Below are 16,981 nucleotides of genomic sequence, written 5' to 3'. Positions count from 1 at the left end.
TAATGTAATTTGGCACCATGTGAGGGGCTGTTTTATCTTATAGGGACATAAAGTGTTAACATTTGAATCATTCCCTACATGAATGCACTGAGCAGTGTTTACGGAGCAGTGGGCCCCTGGACAGGACGGGCTCTCAGTGGGTCGGAGGCACCAGGCTAAAGGCTAAAGGAGCTCAGAGGCTGTAATCCCCGGATGCAAAACCATCATGGCTGCCACTCGCTGAGCTGTCAAGCTCTCCACAAAAGAAAAAGGTAAAAAAAAACCCGACACAACTGCACAAATAACTAGTGGTGTGTTACTCATTTCTCTCACAGGGCGGGTTTATCGGCACTAATAACTCGATGCAAGGTGAAAAAACGGACGTGGCGTAACTTTGCTAGCACGCTTTATATTCTCCAAGTTATTTCGTCTTCGTAAGCTCTTGTGCGTCACGTTAATTCAAATCACTCAAACGGTAAAAACGTTTCAGTAGTTAACTCGGCGGCTGCGGGACGAAACGCGTTTTCAAGCTAAGTGGAAAAAAGACAGCGGGATAGTTTTATCACAACTTCCCAATTCCCAAGGCGTTTGCAGCTCGGTACAAAGGCAGTCTCATCACTTTGTTGTGGTCAAGTCAGACTACACAATGGCCGCACGCACGACTCCCCCCGCCGATTAATCTGCGACGAAAAAGTCATTCCTCACGTTGTTACAGACTATTTACTGGTGCATTTGTTAGTTTGGGTTTGTGTGCATTTGGGGGTGCCTTCGTAGCGTGCTTAGTTGTTTTTTTGTTAACGCAGGGATCAAGTTCATAACTACTATGAGAGCAGGTGAGTGTAAGTGCAGTGTCCTACAGCTGGTGGTTGATAGTGATCTGAGTTCCCTGTTTTTAAAGCAGAGTGTGATGAATTAATATCCGTGCAGAAGCAAGTTGAACCATAGCCAGCAACAGGTGTGGGACACAGTGAATGCAGCCTCTCTTTTATTGCTTTACTTTGCATAACTGCAGTATCAGCACACACACACACACACACACACACACACACACACACACACACACACACACACACACACACACACACACACACACACACACACACACACACACACACACACAGAGAGCATGCTGGGTCTCCTGAAAGCATTTCATAACTGATATAGACGTCACACACACATGTGCATTTTGGATTAGTTGGATTCAGTTACGAGCTGTGTTATTTGTGTGTGTTGATCTCTCGTCTTTTTTGGCTCACTTTCAGAAAACCGGACGACCCATGGATTTGGTGGATATGTGCGCAGCTGCCTCCGCAGGAGATAATAAACGGCGTGTCAAGAAGAATAGAGTTTGGCGCAAACGGCCCCACCTCAGGAAGACTGCCGTTCAGCCCCCGACTATGCAAAGTGAAGATAAGCATGGACCAAAGAAGATAGCAGAGAAGAGGGAGCAAAGCACAGCGTGCCCTTCATCAAAGAAGCCCCCCCAGGAAGCACAACAGAGTCAACACAGGACAACTGATAGCAGGCACACACTCAGGTTCACATGCTCACAATGCAAGGACAACTCGGAATATCTTCCCAAAGACTTAGTAAAACACTTTGAGGAAAACCACAGAGGGAGCCTGCCTGTTTTTTCTTGTCACATGTGTGCTTTTAATGCACACGAGTTGTCCTTCCTTCAGGTTCATCTATTAAGCCACAAGGATACTTTTTCCAGCTGCAGCATTTGTAATGACGATGTTCAACGCACATGGTCTGAATTGAGTGCACATTTGACAATGTATCACTGCCAAAATGGCAAATATTCATGTGAAATGTGTCAGAAGTTCTCGACAGGGGACGTTGGAGTGTTTTTAGAGCACGTGTACTCACAGCATTTTGGCCTGGATGGTGCTAATGAGATTAATCTATTGCTGCACACAAAGGACAATAATCAGTTTGAGTCTAAAACAACCACTCAGTCTTTATGTTGTCAGCACTGTGGCTACGAGGCATCTCAGAAATGGTTGTTGGCTAAGCACATTAATGCTCACCATGGTAGCCAGAATGGTAACCAGAAGAAGAAGAAGAAGGAGGTTCGTTCCATAGCAATGAAGCCAAATGACCCTCTCCCAAAAATTAAGCCTAGATTAACAAGAAGTGCAGTTAGGGAAATGTGCTGGCTGACACAGGACTGCCTTTCTCTGCCAGGGAGAGAATTCCTGGATAAATACTGCCATCTGTCAGATCCACAAACAACACTAGAGGAGACTCAGCAGTTTTTGATGAAGTCTGTAGCGGGGGAAACCGGTGACCAGAAATGGACCAAGGCTCTTAAAACGGTTCTGTCAAATGTCCCTCAAGACGTGAACCTTCACCCGAAGTCAGAGAACGGCATCATGTCCAACTCTGCCGACCTCACGGTCCTCACGGTCAAGAACAAGATAACGGTGGCCCAGAACGGTGCCACATATGCCAAAAGGCTGAAAATGATGGCGTCATCAGAAAAGGAGACCCTTTCCTCTGAGAGCGCCGCCGATGATGCGCGCTGCATAGTCGACCAAAATGGATGTCAGTCAAATTTGAACGATCACATACAGACCGAAACAAAACTAAATAATGATGCCTCCATGTCGGCCCCGAACGAGCTGTCTGAATGCACTCGGATGCAAGAAAACAGAGAGAATCAGGAATTAAAGACCAATCGAGATAATGAGGAACATGCAGAGCCTAAAAATGCACATGCCCACGAGGATGGAATGGATCTCTTCAACGAGCTCAAGGTTACAAATGAGAGCAAAGAGCAGACATCCGTTCGTAAAGCTCAGCCAAAAACTAGGAGAAAGAACCGAAGGCGGAAAAGAAAGCGGAGAACTAAAAAGAAAGACAAAGGAGACTCAGGTGTGGCCTTAAAGATAGTGTTGAAGAAGAATCCTGTGAAAGAGATGCAGTGGGTGTCGCAAAGCTCTCTGTCTCCATCAGAAGGCGACCCAATGGGTGACCACATTGGACTGCCAGATGCTCATATGTCAACGGAGGAGACGGCACAGGTTCTTCAAAACGCGCTGTCAACAGAAGCACAGCAGAAGAAATGGACCAAAGCTTCCACGACTGACCAGCACGACCCCTCTGAAGCCATCACACCCACCGCACAATCAAAGCCAGGGGAGGATATTAATCTACCTTGTGCCGCACAGCCGACGAGGTCTGAAAACACAGTCGGAAGCGAACCCACGGAGCCCGAAGCCTCGCCGTCGACGAATCAAGAGAAGCGGGATGACGCGGCGAAGTCAAGGCAGTTCATGGAAACAGAAGTTGACAGGAGCGGTTCAGCCGGAAAGACGTGCCAGTCAAACGGGATGGCAGCAGCGACGGTGGAGACGTGCCCCGAGAACTCGCAGCTCAGACCCCCCGACGACCTCCGTGTGTCTGCCGCCGATGGAGTGACTTCTCAGAGAGGCTACACCAAATCTTCCCCTGTTTCCCAACCTGTCACTACACCGCAGGGTAAGACTGCAAAGTATAGTTTCCACGTAACAAGAATGGTTGAGAATTTTCTGTTGAGTGTTCTCTTTTTATCTTTTCAGGTAACTCGGAAGATTTAAACCTCGCTCTTTCTTTAGAGCAGAGTGTTGAAGAGATAAGAGTGCCTGCAGACGCCCACCCAGATCTACTCAGCAGTATCAGTAGCAGCAGCAGCACCAGCGACTTGCCTGCGGGGACAGCCATCCAACAAGAACCCTCACCAGCCTCGGCGCACCGCTGGCAGCCGCTCCCGAAAAACCTGGAGAGGACCCTGAAGTTAGTAGCAATAAGTCCCTTCCAGCCGGTCAAGCGTCCAGGGAGACACCAGCCCGTCGTGGTGCTCAATCACCCGGACGCAGACGTCCCGGAGGTCGCCCGGATCATGGAGGTGGTCAGCAGGTACAGGGGAGAGGTGCAGAAGGTGGTGCTGTCACGCAGGACCCTGAAGGTCCTCGCAGCCATGAGCGGAGAGGCCATCGAGGCAAGCGACCCAACGGACGGGGAGGACGACGTAAACCCCGTACAGGAGAGGTTCATCTTAAAATTGAAACTTCGCAGGCTGAGCAGGAAAAAGTACGAAGTAGTCAGCGCCGTCTCCCCCAGCAGGGATGCCGGCGCCACCACCACCACCAATTTCTGTTGCTGGTTTTGCGGCAGGGGGTTCACGAGCCAGGAAATGTGGATGCTTCATCGGCAGCGACATCTGATAGAGTGGAAAAAGCCAAACTGTGAAAACGCTTAAACGTCGCACACACTGGATAAGAATAAAAGTAGCCTGGGAAAAAAAATGTCTTTGCAATACAACAAAACAATAATGGAAACGGTGACAGTCACTATCCACAGTGTTGTTGTTTTTTTAAAAAGTCTTAATTATGAATGGTTGTTTATGAGGAGAAATAGAAAAATAATGGTCACACTTTCTGGAGGGTACACATTCTCAGGGTAACATTTACCTATTGTTTCTCTCCCAGTTTGAGTAGCTTGATACAAACTATGTTGGTTAGTGATTATTTGTACAACCACGACGGACGTGGCTTCGATAATATAGTTCTTTGTACTGTTTGTACTTTGTCTACGCAATAGCTTTATTTAAGGTGATTTAAGTACACTGTCATATGGAATCTTTTATAGAACACTGTAATATGTATATTTGCCATACCATCTGAGTTTTATGGATCAGTTTATATACGGGTAGGATATACAGTGTGGTAGCTATCATATTTATGTTTTTGGAATGGGACGTAGAGACCCACAAGTTACTCAGATATACCAAAACTGTGTGTTTAAAAAACAAAACAAAAAGACAATAAGCTGTTTTATTCAACATTTATTTATGACTCTTTCTGGTTAAGCCTTTATATGCTTTTGTTTATGCTTTTTTTTTTTTTTTTGGGCCATTGGAAGAATCTTTGTATCTGTAAAAAAAAAAAATTTGTATAAACTCCAAATTATGTTCAAACCTAGTATTATCTGTAAGAGGTATAATTTCATGCATTCTGTGAGCGGGAGCAGATATCCAACATGACACGACACATTTTACAACCTAAACCTGTGTCATGGGATGTCAATATGCAATGCTAGTGACATTTTTACTTCTTTTGAAATCTGAATTTTTTTTTAAGATAAAGAGGCCTAGATAATTGGATCATGTGGTGTTTTTCTCTCTCAATGAGTTTCCTCACTTTTGACTTGAAAATGATAATCGTATCTTTTTAATTGCACTATGAAAGGAGGATTTCTATTTCCCGTTACCTCACCGTTTCAGGCCGAAACCTATGACAATCTCAACCGGTGTCCTCCTGTGGCTCAACGTTTTCCTTATGCAGCCGTGATCCCTCAGTTTTCACGGCGGGGGGAGGGGGGACTGGATCATGTGTGTGTCAGTCGAGGACCATTGGACAGATGTACCGAAATTGTGTTTCCAGAGTAAACACTTGAGTGTCTGTAACTCTGTAAATATATATACTTTTTCAGTTTAGATAAAAGATTTATAATTATGTGTGTACATATATATAAATATATATATAGTCCAGCTAGAGGTACTGTAAAATATTACCTGAGAATTTTTCACCAAGTGCCTAGGATGTTTTTTTTTCTTATGCAACAAATCTACATGAGTATGATAGCATTACGTGTTGAACAGAGAATAAATGAAAGTGTTTGTCAGTTCCTGGTGGCATTTTGTGAAAACTGAAGATGTGAGTTGTACAACACACACAAAAAAGAGTTTTATTAAAACGAAATATACAACCTTGCATTTTTTGACTCCACAAAGTATTGTCGAAACAAATTGTTTACCTTCTTTCTGCTGCTGCAGCAACACAGTCTCATTCCTCGCCTTAATATGAATCAGCTGTTTATTGCCTGAGCATTTATTAAAAACATCTTTATAAAAAACATCTAGTGAAAGAGTCTTCTGAGTCAGTGCTGCTTCAGCTCTGCATGGCCAGCACTGCAGACTAGTCTAGTATCCGATCCTGCTGACAGGACCTCAGATTAACAAAGATTAAAAGAGAGAGTGTCAGATAATGAGTTCTGTGAACACAGCGGGACGGGGGCGCACCAGTCCAGACAATCAGCTGTTCTCTGTACTCAATCAGTCAGGCTCATCTAGGGCTTCAGGGGGTAGCACAGCTTGGCGGCGTCCTTGGTGTTACTCTGGCTGTCAATCAGCACTAGAGGGTTCCTCTGGTGGTTATCAATGATGTGGGAGATGCTGCTGAAATACTAGGGAAAAAAAGGGATAATCAGTATTTCCTGAAATTACTCTGAACTTGACAAATCAGTTCTTGGAATATTGCTCCCAATATTTTTAATGATGTTTAACATGGAGGTTTGAGGTGTGCTATTGTGATATTACTGAAGTGTGATGCCTAAAATGATTGATATCATTTTTTATTGCATTTTTACAACTGACTGAAGCCATCAAGTTTAGAATTGTAATTAAAATGAACCAACATTTACCAGCATTTATTTCTTTTTCTTTTTTTACACTTTTTTATTCAAATTTGATCATATTATCTGTGTATTGCAATCCACTCACTGACACAATGAGGTATTGCCACATTTTTTAGAATGAAAGTGTTCTTAAACAAAAACTAAAATATGATCTTCACACTTAGTAACAGAGAGCAACAAACAGAGAGATCAAAGTAACAGGATAGAATATTAATATGGCTCATATTAAAAGTGAAACTGTCCTGCTTATTGTTTCCCAGAACTGGTATGCATGTGAGGCTTGTATTTACATGTATTTACAGGCGTCCTGAGTGTCTGGTAAAATTGACATCAGTGTGAGCTTTTAAATGTAGTGTTTAGTGTCCATGTTTCAGAGGCTTTTCTGATTGCTAATTATTACAAATCAAATATAGCTGCATAATGACAAACAGCTAGATTTACAGCCCACGCAGATGTAAACATGGATGTTTTTACAGTCCTTAATCATTAAAGACATATAGGCCACAATCCGGATGAACCCCAACTAAAGACAGCAGTATGAACACAATTAAGAGTCATGCACTGTACCTCCTCTCCTTTTTTCTCTCTCCCCAGTGCGTACTGCTGAGTCGTCTGTGTAAAGCGGACGGGGATGTTGTACACTCTGCCCTTATAAAACACCACTAATGTGTAGGGCTGCTGAGCGTCCTGACCGGAGCTCTTCCTCACCATAAACGCGCCGTCCTGAAACAGAAAGGTTATGGGCGTGTTGGTAGAAAAATATGCCAAGTGCTAATTTGGGTAGATGTGTAATAACAGTGCTGACATAAATAATGACATTCTCACTTTATTCGAGCGAAACAAGACTTCATCTGCAGTCTTGCGGTCACATGAACCGGCATACCACGGTTTCTTATAGAGGTCTGCGTCCTGAAATAAAGTCAAAGAAGAATTTTCAACCTTTACTCCAGATACATTGTGCATATACATATATACACAGTATATTTGTTGATTCATTTACTGATGTGCACGATATAATGATATAAAAGGTTAACCTTATCTTGATCTGTTGACTCATTTTCAATAGAAGCACTTTTTCTGTCAGCTTGTCCTGTGACAACAGAGACACAAACATTTGTAATTAGCTTGCAATAATGTAGCTTTTAATATGACATTTTAAATAAATATAACATATAATGTAACAAAAATGCTAAGAGTTTGTTTACTCCTCTGCATATGGTTGTTAACCTGTGATGCACTAGTGAGAAGCATATTTTACTTACTGGGGGACGTAAACTGTGGAATAGGAATCCTGCAAAAGAAGCCACAAACAGAGCATACCACAGTAAATACATAGTATAAAGCTGTGGTTGAAGCAATTTAACTCATTCAATGAGCATTAAAAATGCATCTGCACAGTATAAACATAATGCAGTGAGTGTTGCATTACTTACTTGGGTCGCTTCAGGTCCAGCGTGAATGCTTTTGGTGGAGGTTTCTGCTGAGTTTGAATCACAGGAAGCGATCGGCCTGTGGAAATCCACAAATGCTGCTATTAGCATGTTTGCTATTTAGTGTTAAATATAATTTGAAGACAAATTCCACAAATGGATTCTGTAAGTAAGGTTTTCAGTTGTTTCAAGGCTCATGCATCTGCTTTATCTGTTCATCCACATCTCCATTGTATGGAGTTAATGAGGGAAATCTGTAATGCCTAATGTACGTATCTATGCAATTACACCATAATGGGATGCTACAAGTCACTTTAAGTCTGCAACAGCCTAGAGCAACGAGAATTAGTTTACCACACAATTCAATTAGTAAAAAATGATGTCAATGTGCACAGATACATTTCAATTCAGATTCAACGTTGGTATACAGGAAAAACACTAAGCAGCTCTTTTCAATGTTAAATACTAGCTCAGTCTAGTGTGACTAAGAGTGGATAGGAACACTTACTTTCAAATTCTCTCGGTTTTAAGTCTGGCCTCTGCAATGAGATTCACATTGAATGATTTTCAGAATCATAAACATACTGTATAAGCACATCATGTCAGATATCAGAAGAAATATTTCATAATGCAAAGTAAAAACTGTAAAGCAATGATTGAATGTGTCATGTAGAATTAGTATTTAAAAGTTGAAGCAGTTATATTCATACCAGCCGTACAGGTGGTTTTGGTGACCTTCTAAAGAGAAAAAAAGAAAAAGAAAAAACAGTCATTGTCTACTTTCTACAGTGTGTATAATTGGAAACGTGTTAAAGAAGTGATACTTACTCTCTAGGCAAAGGTTTAGGTAGGAGTCGGGAAGGTCCCTCTGAAGATTTATCGCTGCAACCTAGAGAAGTGCACAATGCAAGAATTAAGTGATCACTCAGTTTATGTTTCGCTCATTGCACTGGCCGTCCTCTAGATGGCGCACCGTGCTGAAGTGATTCATGGTAGGGCTCTTTTCTGAGGTAAAAAAAAGCAAAACATGTGGACTGAATAAATACTCACTATCATCTGGATCACATACTTCATATTCATCACCGCCTGCGGGCTCTTGGACCTGCATCATGACAAAACCAATGAATCAGTGTTCTCGTGAATGTGGAGCTTATGTCAAATCAAATCTTGTTCATTTGTCATCACTTACATGAGTGGGAGATCTCCTTACATTCATTCTGAAAAAAGAGAAATATTAAAATCGTATCTGGACTTTCATTTTAAATAGAGAGAGAGTTAGTCACACTTGAAATAAAATTCTCTTTGCAAATAAAGATGTATCTCTTAAGCCTCTGTGTCAGCAGTCCTACCTGGGGCTGGGTTTTGGTGGTAAAGAATGTGATTGCGGCTTGGGGATTGGACACAGTCTGTAGGGGTACAAGCGAGTATTAGTCTCAGATTGTAGTGAGCATTAGTTCTAAAATCCTGTGATTATTGTATGAGAACCTAACATATTGTAAGAATGTCTCAAACTGACCTGCTTGTTGGAAGAGACAAAGAGTTTTCCTGTAAAGATGCCATGAAACCATAAGTTATAGCATTAAAATTCTTCTAATGTTGTTGCTGCTTTACAGTTAGATAAAGAAAAAGGCTTACCTCTTTGTCAGGAACTTCATAAAAATCTGAAGAATAACCAAAACCACAATTAGACAGTAGATATTAGACAGTAAAACCACAAAAGCCTCTTTTTGGTTTTGTGATGCATTGTCTAATTGCACAAACAAATCACTTCAGAATGCAACAATGCCTTTCTGGTTAGGTTGACTGTTTGATGTGGGACATATTGTAAATTAGTTCATTACTGTCCAGTGATACATTTCTGTAAAAAATGGTGTAAAAGTAGCACCAGTGTATAAGTCGCAGTCTGTTTTGGGGGCTGTCATGCTGGGAAAAAGACTGGTTTATTTGAATGCACCAGTAAGTATTCATTTATAAACACATATGTTTATACTCCAAAACTTTCTCAATTTACTTTTATTTGAAACACATATGAAACACCCATATTATACCTGAAACAGTGAGTCAGGTTAATGGTTAATGGTCCGGTAATGATTTGCTTAACTGAACTGGACCGGTATATTAACTCTGACTGGGTTCAGGTTAGGCTATGAGTTTCAATTAAACCTTTTAAAAGAACACAGTAAATTTACATATTTAATACAGTGTGCACCTGTGTGTTTACTCAAGTCTCAAAAACTCTTCATCAGAGCTGTGGCTGTGCGCAAATAGATTACTGTACCCGAGTAGCGCTTTTGCACATTGCGCTATAACATCAGTTTGGTCTGTAAATAGCCTACTGAAACACAGCAACTAGTGTCTGAAATACTTTTGATCAACACACTCCGTACAACCTACAGCATTAACGGGTCTATTTTTATTAAGCTCGAGTGCAAAATGCGTAAGGTGGACGCTCACATCATTATCTTCACTGTATTTTATAGTTATTGTTCTTAGTGTGGACGGCCTTTTACAGACCTATAATCACATCCGGATCCAACCTTTCTCTGTATTTCACTGGTGAATAAGACACACCGGTGTATAAGACGCACATTTAACGCTATACTTTTGCGTCTTATACAACGTTTTTTACGGTATGTGTTTTTTCTTTGGTCCATATATATCTTAACAACTATTAGATGGACTACCATTCTGTACAAGCTGCTATGGTTTCCACAGGATGCAACCCAATGACTTTAATGATTCACCAATTTATTTTGCTCCATGACGTTGACATTTTGTAGTTAGTAAAATGTCGCGACATGTATTGAATAGATTTCCATGTCACTCATGCCCTCCACATGATGAAGTCTTAGGTGACATCATCACATCAAATTTATTTTGTCCAATACGACCAAATACCTTCAGAACTAATGACATTCCCATCAGCCTCCGCTGTACTTTGTGTTTAGTGCTAACTGGCAAATGTTAGCATGCTAACATGCTGAAGCTAGTCACATATGATAATAATAATATGGTTTGTATGGTACCAGTCAATGGTTTGTACACACTTTTTCATTCTTGAATGGGACTGGTACTGCGTAACATGGTAATACTGTTAAGCATCACCTGCTCTACAGCATGTTAACATCATTGTCATTGTGAGCATTTTAGCATGCCGACATTAGCATTTTGCTATTTAGACTGTGCCTGTAAGTACATCCTCGCAGAAATGCCAGCATGACTGTAGACTCTTTGCCTAAATAAGACTTTTATCTTAGTATAAAAAAAACATATCATAACTATCCATTTATTTCCAAAATGTCGACTTTTCATGCACTTCATTGCACATTTTAAAATAAGTGCAAATAATGCATTGGGGGAAAAAAATCTTTCAAGCCACAACCCAAGCTTAATTAAATCTAATCATACAAGTAGTGCGTTACTTCTTGTTTAACAAGTACATTTTCAGGTAGTTTTTAAGACAGAGTGTAATTGCATGAAAGTTATGCTGTGTACAGATGATTAGGGCCAATGTAGAGGTTGACCCCTGGTGACCTGTATAGCATGTTTAGCCTGTGACATATGGTTGTACTTACCAGGACTGGGTGGGCGCTCTGGTAAAGGTGTACGCATCATGGGACGGTCCCTCCCTGGTCTGTGTCCACCATGCATTATAGGATCTGAGGAAAGCATTAATATAGCTTTTTTTTATTACAGTGTTTTGTTTATTAAAAAATGTTTTTTGGGAGTATTTTTGCCTTTATTAGTAAGTTAATGGCAGAGAAGCCAACAGGAAAAAAGGGTAGAGAGAGAGATCGTAATGACATGCAGCCAAGGTCCCTTGCCGGAACCGAACCAGGGACATTGTATATATACGACGTGCTGTAACCACGGGGTTACTAGGGTGCTACTAGAGTGCTCCATTACAGTGTTTTTATGGTAGTAGTACTATCCATATTGTTGTTTTTTCCACATATTGTATTTCCAAAGTCTCTCTTCTCTATACTTTGATCTGTATCTTACTAGGAGGTGGATTCTCTGAAGGTTCAACGTAGTTGTCATCATCATTACCGCCGTCTGGACTGATGTAGTCTTCCTACAAAGTAACATAATGCAAAAAATATACTGTAAGCTGTCCACTCCCATTGGGAGGTATTAACCAATACACAGGATATGGTGAAATTCACAGAGGCACGATGCACGTTACAGGCTGTGGAAATATGAGCACAGAGGCCTGCAGGACAGTATGTATGTGAGTTTGAGGCTTATAACTTAGGTAAGGAATCAGAGTTTCTTTACTTCATCACTCTCCACATCGGTGGGTTCAGGGGGCAGTTGTCTGGAGGCTTTGCCTGGGCGGAAGGGCTTCCTGGGTGGCCTGTCGGGCCGGTTACGGCAGCTGTCTGGAAAGGAGAAGCAGAAGCAGAAACAGAATGTCAGCATTTGCATGAACCACTATCCTGAAGCCCACTGTGTATTGCGGTTTGGCTCAGCAGTGTTTCAACTAAAAGGCTGAAAATAAACCAAATCAACTTATGTAGGAAGAGAGTGATGGCAAAGACTGCATGGGAAAAGGAACTAGAACATGCATGAATTTTGAGTTATATCATAAGAGGAACTAAGATTGTTGCTTTAAAAATCAGAATGCCATCACATATTTAACCTTTTATTGTGAGAAAAATAAGTTTCAGGAAAAAATGACACTGACCAAGATATTCCCCCCTAGGGAAGGAAGCTGAAGAAGCTGTGTTGAAAACCTTGTGGCTGGGAGGAGGCTCGTAGCTGTCATCATGGTCCTGACATGGATCCTCATACGTGTCATTATCCTGGAGGCAAGACACATTCCCAATATTGTTAGATACAAATATCTCAGAGGACACTTTAAATCACTTTGATGTTCAGTTTTTCCCAACTTACGTAATCAGGGTCAGAAAAGTCATCACACTCCCTGTCTTCATCTGTAAACACAATCATTGAAAGGGATTTCATGAGAAAGAGGGGGAAGGAGAAACTGTGATGAGTTACTTCCACATAAAAAGTAAAAGTAACACATCTAATTCTGGATTTCATAAAAATATTAACCACCGAATATACATTCATCTGAGCAGGTGTCAGAAAAATGTGTCTAATTTTAGCCTTGAAGCCTTGTCTATTAGTCAGTTGTTCCATTGAGGAAGCAGTGGAACATGTAACCTCACCTTTTGAACTGTTGAATAACCTTTCAACAAATGACTTTGTCCCACATTATTGCTGTTTTTGTGATGCAACCTCAACAGAAGCACAGTGTGTTTCTTCAAACATTTGGAAACAGGAAAAGTCTATCTTGTATGTACTTTTAGCACTTGTTTTTGCAGCTGCTGTGTCTTTACATGGTATGTTTGTACAATCTGGACATTTATGAGTCAGAAGGTTTCAACGTCGGAGTTTATGTACTGATGTGAAACTGGACTGGATGTTCTAGTCTAGTCATGTCAATAACTTAATGCAATTACATTTCTGGGAATGAAACGAACAAGTTATGTTGCTTGGCAACAAGGCGGAAAGCCTCTCAGGTACAGACAATTGCAGCAAAGTTAACAAGAACCAGAACTGGCCACATTACTCTAGCTCTTAAATCTTTACCTGGCTTCCTGTTAGTTATAGATTTTAAAGTGCTGCTGCTGCTGCTATAGATCACTTAATTCTGACCATTTCTTGCTCGCTTGATCAATATAAACTCAGTAGACTTGCAGTCAGCTGTTAGCATCTCAAGTCAAAACCAGCTTTTAGCTATTATGCTGCACATATGGAACCAACTTCCTTCTCCAAATCTAAATTTAAAACGTGCTGTTCTGTGCCTTTGATTAATTTCTCTACTGTATTTTATGTTCTTTGGGAGCAACGTGTAATGAACTGTAATGGCACTCTAACTGTATTACTGATCATTTGCTTTTATTTGATTGTATCTTATCTCAATGTTGAATGTCATTTTAATCTCTTTTAATTGATTTATTTTGCATCGCCTTTTTACAGTGTTAAACGTTGCTCTAATGCATTTTTTTAAAATCTTAAGTAATGACTTTGATTTGTTTTTAAAAGGTGCAGATAAACTGAACTATTAGGGAAGTTTTAATAGCAAGTGAATAAGAAACCAAGTAGGCCTTCACAGAACAGACAAGGAAAGTTCAGATAAATTAGGGCAGTTATGACAATTGCAAACTGTGATTATCATGGGTGTCATTATCTGAAATACATGAACAAGCTAAAAGTCAGCAACTAAAACAACTAAAAATACAAGTAAAAATTCAACTTTCTTAAAAATATTGACTTTTCAGCATCTTCTCCCTTTATGAACGTGTTTTTAATGGAATGCTGGTATGCATGTTGTCCAAATTAAGGGTGATAAATAATGATGAAGACAAAACATAGCTTAGTTATACTAAATATTGCCCTACTTCTAACCCAGAGATCAATGGGGGAAAAGCAGGCAGTGAACAGTTTTTTTCTTCAAGCGTGGTAGATTTATATAGCGCACCAAAGAAATGAGCTACCACAAACCTTAGATAAATAAATAGAGTACATGTGGTACATTTACATTTGCTCGGTTTGCATAAATCATATTTGAAAACTGTATGCTTTTGCTGTGCAAGGAAAACTGGGGGTACAATAAATACCAAATCATCTGCACCTTTAAAGGACAGATTCACATATTTTCATGACTGTCAATACAATAACTCAAGTACCCATATGTACAGTACATTGCAAGAATTCATTTTTGAACTTTAGCTTAAAGGAAACATCGGTTGTTGTGGGGGTGGTGGTGGTGTTAGCAGTGGGGGGAAGGGGGGGTCTCACTTCACTCGGAATCTGTGGAGCGAGACTTCTTCATTTGAAGGGTTTCGTGTGAAACCAGGAGTAAAGACACATTACTTACGTCTGTAATCTCTCGCAGGTACTTTTGGCACCGGTTTGCTTTTCAGTCTGCCATGTAGAGAGAGAGATTGACAACAGCAGGTGATAAATGACATAACAGTGATATGACAGAGGTTTTACAGTGAGAACACTCACTATTAATACAAGATAAGTGCTGATAATTACAGTATTAAAGTGGAATTATTTGACTAATAATTATTTGTCTTCGGTGACATAATTCCTGTGCTGTAGAAGTGTGGAAAGACTATATTTACATATCTGAATTTAACAGATTCATGTACATATTTACGTGGCAGGATGAGTATAAATAGATTCTGTTATACGTGTGTCGTTATAATAGCTATCCTCCTGTGTCTTAAGGGGATTCATCTCAGGAAAGGAAAGTGAGACAACAGCCATCTGTTTCAGTTATTTTTGGTCTTTCTGTCTGTTATTCCAACGGTTGTGAAAGAGGAATCAACATACACCCACTGATGTATATGTCTATATATACAGACACCACACACACAAGATTACTAAACTTAGAGATTTACCTCCTACTTAATAATACATGCATATGTCGCATATGTCTCATATGTCTAATACACTTTAAAAATGCAGTATAGATGTGGAAAGTTTAGAGAGTTACCTTTTTAGTTTATTCAGTAAGCTGCCGTCATTTTTCTTGATGTCCTGAACGATCTTCTGAAGCTGCCTGGAAAACACATGATTTGGTTTTGAGTCACAAGTTTTTCAGCCTTATATGCTGAACAAAAGTGTTAAACACGTGGTTACTGGTATTATTTCAGCTTATCCATAAACAAAAACACACTCAGAATCATTTGATGTTACTCAGATGGGTTCATTCTCTATAAATCCACATTTCTGATAAGGTTTATATTAAAGTTTTGATTTATATAATGGAAAAAACACTCATTTTTACACTCAAAATGATCAGGACACGATAAAAAATGTGTTGCCCAAGTTTTAACCCTTTTGCAGTTTGCGGAGTAAACAGATGGTAAATGGACTGTACTTATATAGCGCCTTTCTAGTCTTTTCGACCACTCAAAGCGCTTTACACTACAACTCATTCACCCCATTCACTCGCATTCATACACCGTTGGCACAGCAACGGGAGCAAATAGGGGTTAAGTGTCTTGCCCAAGGACACATCGACATGTAGACTGGAGGAGCCGGGAATCGAACCGCCAATCTTCCAATTGGAGGACGACCGCTCTACCTCCTGAGCCACAGCCGCCCACATACGTGTTACATCTGGTACCCCTGCTCCAGGTCCGGGGAACTGTTGCCCTGTTCTTAGCTCATAAGGAGTGAACCCTGTAATTGAATTCACTGAGCTTCTGATGGACATTAAGGCTAAAGGCAGAGCATCCACCCAGCTTAATTTAGTTTGAGCACACACTTTCCCAATTTTACCTTTAATGGACTGATTCATTCTTAATACTAATCTGTTTACTGACACTGTAATGCAAACGAAAGGAAACTGTGATTTTGCTGTCAAATTTGGCCACAACGTAGTAGATAATACTGCTTTCATTTCATTATATACTATGTATACAATTACTGTACAATGTATCATAGCAAACTTTTCTATTTTACCACTTATTATTACTTTTATTTTATTGTATTAGGCTCCATTGTTGTGTGCAATGTGCGCTGGAAAGTATTTCTTATTCTTATTACAAAGCATAAGCCAAAAGGTCAAATAAAACTCAAAGTGCTTACCGAATCTTTGCCGCGGCAGGAGCAGCGAGTTTACCTAACGATTCCATATTCATATTTAATTCAAGTGACTACATTTTTCTAGCGTCATTCCCCTTATGCTTTCAGTCTAGTGCTAGTCACGTCTTTGTCATAAAGGGGTGGGTATTCGCTTCTGAAAGAAAAGTCACTTCTCTTTTCCACTCCCCTTCACCCTTTATACACGCAAACACACACACAGCAACACATGCACACACACACATTCAACAAACCTCTTGCATCATTAACACGCCATCGTCTGCAAAGAATTGCGCAACTCTCTTTAAAAGGCTCTCTATAAAGATTTATTACTGTTACGTGACACATCTTGGTGGGTGTAAACAAAAGGCAGGTACTTGATAATTCGTCGCCGTTTTTAGTCTGTGGGTAAAGTCATGTGTGATGTGATGTGTCGTGGAAAGTACGGTGTTGTAATCTTTAATGAAAGATTACAAAGCAAATGAAAATGATCGTGC

At 40.4% G+C, this 16,981-nt stretch overlaps 2 protein-coding genes across 2 annotated transcripts; one reads left to right on the top strand and one right to left on the bottom strand.

The window, feature by feature from the left end:
• Positions 1-193: 193 nt before the first annotated feature.
• Positions 194-4,225, top strand: LOC133992173 (zinc finger protein 518A). Its single transcript, XM_062430878.1, has 3 exons — positions 194-251; positions 1,242-3,465; positions 3,546-4,225. The coding sequence occupies exons 2-3, from the start codon at positions 1,257-1,259 to the stop codon at positions 4,223-4,225; spliced, it is 2,889 nt and encodes a 962-aa protein (XP_062286862.1). The 5' UTR covers positions 194-251; positions 1,242-1,256.
• Positions 4,226-6,072: 1,847 nt separating this feature from the next.
• blnk (B cell linker) lies at positions 6,073-16,569 on the bottom strand. Its single transcript, XM_062430879.1, has 22 exons — positions 16,491-16,569; positions 15,391-15,456; positions 14,764-14,810; positions 12,768-12,808; positions 12,559-12,676; positions 12,150-12,253; positions 11,874-11,946; positions 11,447-11,530; positions 9,507-9,532; positions 9,388-9,416; positions 9,221-9,277; positions 9,061-9,088; positions 8,922-8,973; positions 8,700-8,760; positions 8,582-8,609; positions 8,380-8,410; positions 7,875-7,950; positions 7,704-7,732; positions 7,476-7,531; positions 7,267-7,350; positions 7,009-7,164; positions 6,073-6,210 (listed from the first exon to the last, which is right to left on the bottom strand). Exons 1-22 carry the CDS (start codon positions 16,541-16,543, stop codon positions 6,094-6,096), a joined length of 1,416 nt encoding a protein of 471 aa, XP_062286863.1. The 5' UTR covers positions 16,544-16,569; the 3' UTR covers positions 6,073-6,093.
• Positions 16,570-16,981: the final 412 nt, after the last annotated feature.

The sequence above is a fragment of the Scomber scombrus genome, chromosome 12 (genome assembly GCF_963691925.1).
Source record: "Scomber scombrus chromosome 12, fScoSco1.1, whole genome shotgun sequence".
Classification (NCBI taxonomy): Eukaryota; Metazoa; Chordata; class Actinopteri; order Scombriformes; family Scombridae; genus Scomber; species Scomber scombrus.
Note: the sequence above shows the minus strand (reverse complement) of the source record. Positions and strands in the feature narration are given on the sequence as shown.

Coding starts and splice junctions, on each gene's coding strand:
- blnk (XM_062430879.1), bottom strand. CDS start 16,543: ATGAATATGGAATCGTTAGGTAAACTCGCTGCTCCTGCCGCGGCAAAG. Junction 8,761..8,921: donor AGTATGTGATCCAGATGATA/GTGAGTATTTAT, acceptor GCACTTCTCTAG/GTTGCAGCGATAAATCTTCA. Junction 7,951..8,379: donor AAAACCGAGAGAATTTGAAA/GTAAGTGTTCCT, acceptor GGATTTCCACAG/GCCGATCGCTTCCTGTGATT.
- LOC133992173 (XM_062430878.1), top strand. CDS start 1,257: ATGGATTTGGTGGATATGTGCGCAGCTGCCTCCGCAGGAGATAATAAA. Junction 3,466..3,545: donor ACCTGTCACTACACCGCAGG/GTAAGACTGCAA, acceptor TTATCTTTTCAG/GTAACTCGGAAGATTTAAAC.